General features: G+C 43.8%; 1 protein-coding gene across 1 annotated transcript in view; it reads left to right on the forward strand.

Moving 5' to 3' along the window:
* Sec31b (SEC31 homolog B, COPII coat complex component) overlaps positions 1-10,652 on the forward strand; it is a 25,563-nt gene that overhangs the window by 8,203 nt on the left and 6,708 nt on the right. Inside the window, 8 exon segments of the mRNA XM_010626496.2 lie at positions 483-623; positions 906-1,048; positions 2,184-2,281; positions 2,411-2,574; positions 3,078-3,164; positions 3,167-3,208; positions 3,402-3,405; positions 5,826-6,055. Of these exon segments, the coding sequence (XP_010624798.1) occupies positions 483-623; positions 906-1,048; positions 2,184-2,281; positions 2,411-2,574; positions 3,078-3,164; positions 3,167-3,208; positions 3,402-3,405; positions 5,826-6,055 (909 nt within the window).

Here is a 10,652-nt window from a genome sequence, read left to right on the forward strand (position 1 = left end):
GTTTTTTTTTTTTTTTTTTTTTTGTTCTTCTGGCTTTTCTCTATCTTATGCTTATGGTATTGTGAAGTAGGTTAGATATGGATTTGCTAACACCCCATACCCTGGAAGTATCATTGGTTTTTCCTTCTGTCTCACATCATATAGATGTCTTGAGTATCTATGTTTCCCTCTGTCTTTCACCTTCCTCTTTCTATCCCTCTTTCTTTATCCTACATAAGAGGGCTATTCTTAAATCTTGACTATATCCTCTCAGGAGAACTTTGAGCTTGGGGAAAACCCAAGCATGTCTGCCTTTCCCCTACTTCTATACCAGGACCCTAAAGGATCATCCTAGGAAAAGCCAGCCCCCACCTCCCTAAGACTGTCTCAGGGAGCCCCATGTGTACTCTTGAGCTTGCTGTGCAGGTTGGGAGCAGTAGAACAGCAGACGTCTCTTGGTCCATGGGGTGATGAGTTGTCCTCCCTACTACCTGTCTCTGCAGCTCTCAGAAGACATCAGGGCACTCTGTTGGAACCAGAAAGTCCAGCACATTCTGTCTTTTGCTAACCCCAGCGGCATGGTAGTTGTGTGGGATCTCAGGAAGAACAAGCCTATCATCAAAGTCAGCGATCACTACAACAGGGTAAGGAGTGGAAGCCAGAGTGCAGGCCTGGGCTCTTCCTTTTCTCTTATGTTGAGCAGTTAGAGCTGCTCTACCCCAGAGCAGGGTTTCATTACCCACTTCTGGACATGTGGGTTCAGCCTCTTAGCAGATTCCTGGTAAGAATAATGGCTGTTGTATTCCCGTTCGTGTGGAAGAGACACAAAACTTGCCCTCACAGTGGTCCCATTCCAACTGAGAAGAAAAGGTTCCTAACTAGAAGAGTCAGGTTGCATCACCCATTGGGATCTGTTTTGTTCACAGATGCATTGCTTGGGCCTGGCCTGGCACCCAGACATAGCCACTCAGTTAGTGCTTTGCTCAGAGGATGACCATCTTCCTGTGATTCACTTGTGGGACTTGCACTTTTCCTCCTCACCTCTGAAGGTACTAGACAACCACAGCAGGTAGCATCTCAAAACCCACTCACATCTTGGTACAAGTGACACAGATAGGAGGCAGTGAATGCCTCACTTTAGTTACCAAGCATAGCTTCCAGGCCTTTGCCGGGAACTCATGGCCAGTGCTAGCTTCAGCCCTAACCAAGATGAATTAATTGAGACCTGAAGGTATGGAGAAGAGCCTGTGATTCCACCTCCTGTCAGGGAGTGGGAATGCGATTATATCAGAGCCCGTGTTTCATTCCTGTATTAGTTCATCATCTCTATAACATGACATCTGAGACAGTAACTTAAAAAAGAGAAGGTTTGTCTGAGCTCACAGCTTTGGAGGTTTCAGTTCACAACTGATTGACCTCAGTTAATCACACCTTCAGGCCTGTGGTGAGGCAGCACAGCATCACCAGAGCGTGTGGCAGAGCAAAACCGTTTACCTTGTGGCCAGGGAACAAGAGAGCATGAGGAAGAGCCCAAGTCCCACAGTCTTCTTCAGGCACACTCAGCAAGCCAGAGACCTCCCAGTAGGCCCAGATCTTAAAGGTTTCACTGCCTCGCAACAGTTCCCTCTGGGGACTAAGTCCCTAACACACAGACCTTGGAGGGGACCCCTGAGACCTGAAGTGGAGCAGTCCTCCCGAGAATATCCCTAGGCTCTGATCTGAGGGGAATGTTCATTTGTCTGAGTGATGAGGTAGCCTTCTTCAAGACTTCTGACGAGCAACTTGATGTCTAAGGTCCAGTGACCAGGTCTGGTTCTGCAGCTGTAGTTCTTCCGCTGTTCTTTCGACAAAAGGGCCATATGCCTTTATATCTCCTTGGGGACTTTTGAGGGTTGGGTCTTCACTAAAAGCTCCACAGGGATGGGTGTTTGTGTGCTTCCTACAGATTTGCGATCCTGCTCTAACTGTGAAAAGTGGGCCATACAGCAGTGACCTGTGGAGGCAGAGTGGTGCAGTGCCCTGGAGTTTGACTTGGGTTCTGGCTGTGGAGCTCTTGGAAGTTGTTTAAGTTTTCAGTCTCATTTTCTTCATTTGTAATGAAATCAGACCACACGCTGGGCACTGAGATTTATTTGAGATATATAAGGCACTTTACTAGAGTGGGCATTTAGCAAATGTTAGTTGTTCTTTCTGTTCCTTCTTAGGGGGATTTTGTCAATGTCATGGAACCAGGCTGATGCTGAGCTCTTACTCAGCATTGCCAAGGACAACCAGATCTTGTGCAGGAACCTGAGGAACAGTGACATAGGCTGACCTTTCTGTAGGCCCAGTGGCATGGAGATGAGATGGCAGAGGGACCCCAGCTTTGTGTTTGGGTTGCCTTAAGGCAGAGTCTGCTGGACTCTGTGATGCCCAGTGGCTCTGTTCCCTTAGGTGGTATACAAATTATCCACACTGAGCAGCTGGTGTTTTGATGTGCAGTGGTGCCCTCAGGACCCATCAGTGTTTTCTGCTGCCTCCTTTGATGGCTGGATCAATTTGTCCTCCGTGATGGGCTGGAGCTGGGAAGTCCCGCACATGAGGCAGGCTGATAAGGTTTGAAGCACTCAGTGTGAGGTGCTGGAGAGAAGGGGCTACCTATGTTTTCAGGGAGAGAGAAGGGCACATGGCTGGGAAGAGGTGGGGGCAGTGGGGAGACTGGGGCCCTGGGTTTGGATGGCTGTACCTTGCTCCACGGCCCATCTTCCTGGGAGGATGTCAGTTTCTGACTGATGTGAAGGAGACCTTCACCTTGATTCTTTTACTGGATATTCCCTGGGACATTTCAGGAATATTGGGCCTCTATGTTTAGGTCATTGTCACAGGAACACGGACTGCTTTCTTTCCCTCTCTCCTCTGGTCCTTGTAGCCTTTGAATGGGATAGGCTTTCTAGGAGCCTCCTGCATGGAAGTGAGCCCATCCTCACTTCCAGTCCCAGCTCTATCACCTAGGATGTGTGAGTCTGAAGTCTCAAGGATTCCTCCAAAAGTGGAGTTTGTAGGTGGAGTTTCTGGCAAAGCTGCCACTTCAGGCTGGTGATGCAGCTGTCCTTTCTCAGATTTCTTCTTTCAGCAAAGGCCAGCCTCTCCCACCATTGTAGGCGCCAGAGCAAGTGGCCCAAGCATCATGGGTACCTCCCCTGAAAACCGCCCCCCCAGATGTATTCGAAGGCCAGCAGGTGTTTCCTTTGCTGTAAGCATCATGGGTGTGTGGTGGGATTTTGTGTGTGAAGCCATCCATGTGCTTAGGAAGAAGCTAAGTTCCACAGGAGATCCATTCCACCGTCTTTGTCTAGGGTCAGGTCCTACTGTACCTCTCAAGCAGTTGCTGTAGCTGCTCCCTCTTCCCTCTTGCCCATCCTGAACCCTATCCACTGTGCCAGGCTTGTCGTAAAGGTATTGATTGGTTTAGACCTCTACACTGTGGGTGATGGCCCAAGATTCTACTTGAGATTTTTCTAACCTTTATATAACTGGACTGGTGGCAAGGAGTACAGAGAAGGAGAGAAAAAAAAATGTTGATTTTTATCCTGTCATTCCCTTGCCTGAAGAGCAACTTGGGTCTCCCATTGCTTTGTAGACTCAAGTCTGAGCATACCCAGGGATCCAGTTACCTTTCCAGTTCTGATTCCCCTCTTATTCTCATGTGTTCCCCACATTCCAGTTACATGCAATCCTTTCATTCCATTACTAACTCCTCTACTGTCTTGCTTCTGTTTATACCCTACCCTCCTGGCTCATTGAACCCTACTATGGCTTTTCAGGGCCTCCCACTTACATACCATCTCCTCCATATTGCCTGTCCTTAACGCTGTCAAAATTAACCTTCCTGTGAGGTGTGGTGGTGCATGCCTGTAATCCCAGCACTTGGGAGGGTGAGGCAGGAGGATTACTGTGAGTTTAAGACCACACAGTGAGTTCAAGGCCAGCCTTAACTACAAAGCAAGACCCTGTCTCAAAAAACAAAACAAAATTGACCTTTTTCTGTAATCCACAGATTTATATTCCTGAAGTGGTCTTTTCTCTCTGTACTAAATTTATACACATATTCGGACACTTACTACATAATAAGCTCCATAAGGATAGGCACCGTATCTTGTTGATTTTTATAACCTTGAAGTAATGTATTGATCACAGGAGGATTGTATTAAAATCAGATTCTGGTTCATTTGATCTGGGATAGTGCTCAAGATTCGATTTCCAACAAGTTCTCAGATGATATCTTTGCTGCTGGTCTGTGGCCCTGAGCCTCTAGTACAATGGTGGCGAACCTGTGGCACACGTGCCGCAGCCAGCCGTTGTTGTCACTGAAAGCTCTAAAAGGTTTGCCGTCACTGTTTTAGTACAGTGCTTTAAAATTAGGTTTGAATTGAAGACAGATGCATGAAACTGGAGGTTCTTGTTTTTAGAACCCACAGTATTTTTAGGAAGGTGAGACTAACACACCCAAGAGGAAGTGAGGTTAAGAGAAAAAGAGGAGAAAAACTGAGGTGAAGAACCCTGAGGTCAAGAGGCCAACTTCTTATCAAAGCTCCCTCATTTATGAGCAGGCTAACTTTTAACCAACCCCTCAGGACTTCGTTGTTCTTATTTATAAAGCAGGGATAGGAATATCTGCCTAGCTTCAGTTAGTGGATTTTCATGAGCCTCAGGTGAGGGTAAATGTTAGCATTTTGTAAAACTGTCCATATAAATCAGAAGGTGAGATGGTTTTATGAAGCACTAAGGCACAGTATGGATTTGTGCTATAGGAGTCCAGAGATGAAGTAATTCTGACTGAATTTCGTTATGAAAAGGTGATCTTAGGAAAGGAAATAGTAAGGCAATAGTTGTCAACCTAGGGTATACATTGGAATAATGTGAGATTTAAAAAATCTTGATGCTTGCTTCCTCACTGTCCCAGACTTCATGATATTATCATCTGGGATCCATCTGGTGGCCTGGTGGTCTCTGTGGGAGGTTAAATGTGCTTCCATGGCCGACAACTGCTAGAGGAAGGGCCTGGTTTAGGCTCCTCCTTTGTGCCAGATGCTTCCATAAAGTATCAGATTTGCAAGAAGGGTGCTACAGATGAGGTGTGGGTATGGGTCAAGAACAGAGGCAGGAATGACTGCATTTTAGGGGTGTGAAGCAATCACATAAATAAGCAAGGAGAAAGAGCTTCAGGGAGAAAGAGGTGCAGAGAAAGACAGGTTTGGCTGACTTTGCGGAGTTTTGCATTTAGGGTTTTTAGATAGGTGAATGTAAGTCCTCTCCTTTAGCTTGTGAATCTATTCAGAGATCCTAAGTAGCAGCTAGGTAGTAGAAGCAGTAGGTTGGGTTGTAAGACTTGGGTTGGAGGAGGGATAAAAGAAAAGAACAAAAATCCAAGAAACAAGAAAACAAAGGCTGGTAAACTCTTCCGGTAATATAGGTGTGCTAGCAATGGGAATGGGATGGGAGAGATCTTGAAGACATGAGAGACACTGAACCAGTATTGAACCATGGAAAAAGTTTTTGCTTGGCTGGAATGAGTATAGGTGGGATAATGCTGAGGTGTTTAGGCCAGTTGCTGAGGAGACTGGTGGTACTGCCACAGAAGAGAAGGAGACGAGTACTATGTGGTGACATTTGCAGGTGGTGGTGCTAAGAGTGCAGAAATGGGTTTGGTATGGGGCACATTCTCTCCTCAATTTCTGATCCTGTCCAGCTCTAGTAGCTCTCTTTTTATTGATTTCCTGTAGGTAGCTTCCCTGTGACCCTGACTTGATGTTAGCTTTTGGCTTGAAGCTATAACCTCTTTCTCCCTTTTTACTTTTTCTCACTAGTTGCGGGGGGCTTGGTTACTTTTGGCGTTCCCACCACTGCTGACCAACATGTGCCACAGCCTTGCCCCCACCTTGCCTTCATCAGCCAAGTCACCACAGAATCTGAATTCCTGAAGAGGCCGGATGAGCTTCAGGAGGCCCTGGGATCAGGAAAACTCCTGAATTCTTGTCAGAACAAGAGCCAGTGAGCTTCACTGCCAAGTGACAAGATGCTCTGGAAGTTCCTGAAGGTAGGTGGCTTATAGGCTGACTCCTTATAAATGTTTCCGTAAAGCCCCAAACTCCAACCTTGTCAACTTTAGGAGATGTACAATTATACTGTGACCCAGATTATAAAGGCTCTAACCTCCAGTGGGTATTTTTTGTGTCCTCTGGACACAGAATCTTTACCCTTTACCAGAAGCTCAGAGGCCACTTGTGAACATGAGGAGAAGAAGAGATGTTTTCCTTCATTGCCGCTATGGCTGATATCCTGGGTAATTTACCAAAGCCATAGTGAAGGCTTTCACAGTATCACGCCAAAGAGCAGATAAGGTGATAGGAAGGAAGAAGGCAGGAAGCCAAGAAAAAAGGAGGAAAAGATTAGCTGCAAAGGCACATCATCATAAGAAGCCTTTGAGTTTCCTTCAGGTAACCCAACGCGACTCCTGTGTGGGCCCAAGGGTTTAGGGGTCACCGCACTCTACAGGCAGGGAGTTAGTTCCAGTTCTAAGTTAATGTGAATCGCTTATGATATCAGGAGTGCGATGCCTATCAAAGGAAATGAGATATCTGAAGGAAGAGAGGGAAGCAGCTTACTGGTCTTACTGTGGGTGAAAGACTGTCCAACTCTGGGATTATAGAGAATAGTGCAAAAATGACAAGGCCTGTCTCAGGAGTCTGAGCGGGGCTCAGTTTGTACTTCAGAAATAGTAAAGTGTTAGGTAGGTTTTTCTCAGGGAGAGAAAAAAGGATTTGAGCAAGATGTAGGAAGAAGTGTAAGAAATGATGCTTTGGGCATAAGTGGGATACAAATTCCAGGACTAGAGCAAATAGGAGGAGTGGTCAGGAGGACTGCCTTTGCTCTGCTGAACAGAGGAGGTGGCCGTGCCTTGGACAGAGGGGATCCCGACTTAAAAGCTGCCTAGGAGCTGTTTGTCATCATGGTTCCTGAGGCTGAGTGTGGGGGACGTTTCCAAGGGAAGAGCATGGAAGGAAGAGGTAGTCCAGGGAGAGTGGGAAAGATTATAGTCATAATGCATGGTTTAGCATGGAACAAAGGACCAGGCCAGCTCACCTGGATTAGATGGAAGTGTCAGAACACCTTGGTTCTCATTATTCTCACTGAGTGGGAACCCGACTTTGTTTACTGTCTGTACAACTTGTACTGTGTGTCTTCTCAACTGTACCTTTAGACTCACAGACCCCAGTGCCCTCAGAAGTTATGGGACAGGGACTGCAGCTTGTCAGTAGCCACGTTGGACAGTCCTTTCAGTGGTCCAAGCAGCAATTCAGAGTCTACTTCTTCAGCTGCCCAGGCGTTAGGTTGAATGCAGGGAGATGAGATGGATATTGAGCAGGTGTGGAAGGCGCTCTGGCTTAGAAGCTTGTAGCCCACAAAAAGCCAATATCTCTCCCAGCTCCAAAAACATACCTTGCACAGTCCCTGGAGAGGACACATGTCCAGTAACAAGAGTCATTGCAACCAGTGAAACCCTGAGCAGATATCCATATCAGGTATCTGTAGTTTACATAGTTCCAGGCCAGATGCAACTTACTGATCACAAGTGACATTTTACTATTATTAGTTTGGACTAACAGAGCTAAATAAATTCCAGTTTTCATGCATAAGGGGCAAAGGATTATATTAAGAATGCTCACAGCCGAGCAGTAAATCGAAAGGAGAAGTGGCATTGCCTTTCTGATTGCACTGTTTTGCTTTTGTTTTTGCAGTACTGTGAATTGAACCTAGGGCTTTTGCACTGAGTTGTGTCTCCAGCCTTTTTTTTTTCTCTTGATCTTTTATTCTCCAAACTCAAACTATTGCAAATAATTTAAAGCAGTAGTAGCCCTTGAAAAACTAATCAACAGGACAGTGCCACACTTCTGAACCACAGCATAAACCTCCTAATAAAATACTTGAGGAAAAAAAAAAAGATCATTGCACACATTTGCTGATTTGAACAATATATGGTCTCTAGAGCTTGAAATTATTTCATTCAGTATGTCCAGTTATTCCAGATATTAGGTATATTTGCTGAACAAATTTATCTGTTAGCCAAAGATTGCTCATGGTGAGAAGTAAATGATCGAGATAAAGGCTGATGTACATGTGAAGTGTACTTCACTAACACCAGCCTGCACTTCACTACAAACACACGTGCAGGTATATGCTATTTGACTGGACATGAGAAGCTTAAACTCACTGCAGCCAAGAGTACTGAATAGACTTCTGAACCACTGTCTTACACAGACATGCCATAAAAATGGGTACTTATTAGATGTTTGTAAAAGTCATTTTGGTATTATAAAGAACAGTAAACAACTTTTAAACTTCTAGCGCTGTCACTAATAGCGCATAACTGTATGATGTAACCCAAACTGAACACTTAATACAACTGAGTGACACTGTAATTAGCTAAATCTCAGATTTCTAACATAAGTTCCAAAAACTGAACAGTTACCTAAATCTAAGTCATGATTGTTTAGAGGTGTGTATATGTGTGGCACGGGGACTGAGAGAGGATGAAGTTGGAAATAATCCCCAGGTTTTAGGCAAAGTGCCCAGGTAAATTGGGTACCATTAACATGTGCGATCTGGTGCTTACTAGAGGGCTCGGGAACAAAATCCAGGCAGCTCTGACAATAGAGGCCTTGGCCAGACCTCCGATGATTCATCTTGTCCCACTTTCAATTCCCACCCTAATTCTATCTCTTTTCCCTTTTCTATCTCCTCCTCTCCTTCCCTGTTATCTTTTCTATGCGGAAATACTTATAGATTCACAAGAGGTTGTAAAGAATATATTGGGAAACCTTAAGCTTCCCTTCTCCACCACAGTGGTGGCAAGCTGTATGTGCTGCAGCAGGTGTTTGTTATTACTGAAAGCTCTAAAAGGTTTGCAGTCACTAGCATAGTATAAAATCCAAATGAGGAAGTTGTCCTTAGGGTCATCCAGTGGTCCCCAACCTTTTTGGCACCAGGGACTGGCTTTGGGGGAGGCAATTTTTTTCCATAGATAGGGGCAGGGGTGATTTTGGGATGATTCAAGTGCATTACATTCATTGTGCACTTTATTTATATTTTTATTACATTGTACTATATGGTGAAATAATAATACGCTCTCCATAGAGCCAGATTAGTGAGAGCCTGATCTTTGTTTTCTGCAACAAGACAGTTTCATCTGGGGGTGATGGGAGACAGTGACACCTGAGTGTGTTGTTTATGCCCAGTCTACTCTGCAGTCTTGTTTTGGCCACTGTCAGAAAACTTTGCTTTACAAAGGTGGGATGTTGGAAATGGCAGCAGATTTTTCAGTGCATTGGTGGCAATAGCAAGATATTTTGTCTTTAATCCAGAATGTATGGAGATTTAAAGTTGTCTTAGACACGCTTGCTTGCTTGCTTTTCCTTTCCTTTCCTTTTTTCCCTCTCTCTCTCTTTTTTTTTTTTTTGAGTACTGGGGATTGAACTTGGTACCTTGCAAAGCAGGTGGTGAGACCACTGAGCTAAATCCCCAGCCCTTGAAAACAGAGATAAATGATCATATACCAGTTGGGAGAAATAAGGCCCTAGTTCAGCGTCTTTCAAAATCTCTGCTAATGTTTGAAACATGTCAAAAATCCCAGTGTTCAATTGTTGCCCCCATAATTAGTTTGGCTTTGAATATAGCCACTTTATCTACTAATGAGTACAATTGCCATTCTCCCCTGAAGTGACAGAATGAGTTATTAGCAGGTTGAGTATGTTACACAAGTAAGCAAGTTTTACAACCCATTCTCTGTGCTTCCAGTGTTTTTCTAAAAGAAGTTCCTGGAGTGGCTCTGATAACTCAAAAACTCTGGCCAGTGATCTACTGTTACAGCTTTTATCTGGGTAGCCTCCAATTCATGATCCTCCTGCCTTAGGCTCCAGTATTGACATTCCAGGCATGTACCACCACACCTGACTTGTCTTCATATTTTTACCAGGAGCTTTCACAGAGCAAAGGTTTTTAATTTTATGAGATTCAGTTTATAACATTTCTCACATATCATGCTTTTGATGTCAAATCTTTGGTTAGTCCTAGATTCTCTAAATTTTCTATGTTCTTTATATAAATTTTGCAGTTTTATGTTTAAATACATGTTTCAAAAGCTTTTGTAAACACAGAGGGAAAAAGAGGTTGAAAGGAGGGGTGGGGAAATGGAAAAAAAAACAAGATGTATCATGTACAGATACAAATTTCCCATGATGAGTGTTATCATTATGTATATTTAAAATGTGCCAATAAAATAAAAATTTTAAAAAAGAAAATAAGTACACATTTCATTTTGTAGTTATTTTTTGGATAAGACATCAAGTTGAGGTCCAGGTTTATTTTTTCCCATGTTTTCTCTCATTTTTACTTAAGTATTCAATTTGCTCTTGAGCAACTTGAAATCAAATATTTTATTTTTAATTTTGGTTACCATGGTTTATTGTCACTGAATAGAAATGCAGTTGATTTTTGTGTTGATCACATATCTTGTAATTTTTCTGAACTCATTTATTAGTTCTAGGGATTTTTGGTGGATCTTTGCAGTTTTCTTTTTTATTATTATTCATTAAATTTATTGGTACATTTTAGGTATACAATATGAACATTCATCA

This window comes from Fukomys damarensis, unplaced genomic scaffold (assembly GCF_012274545.1).
Source record: "Fukomys damarensis isolate Sample0158 unplaced genomic scaffold, DMR_v1.0_HiC HiC_scaffold_8, whole genome shotgun sequence".
Taxonomy (NCBI): Eukaryota; Metazoa; Chordata; class Mammalia; order Rodentia; family Bathyergidae; genus Fukomys; species Fukomys damarensis.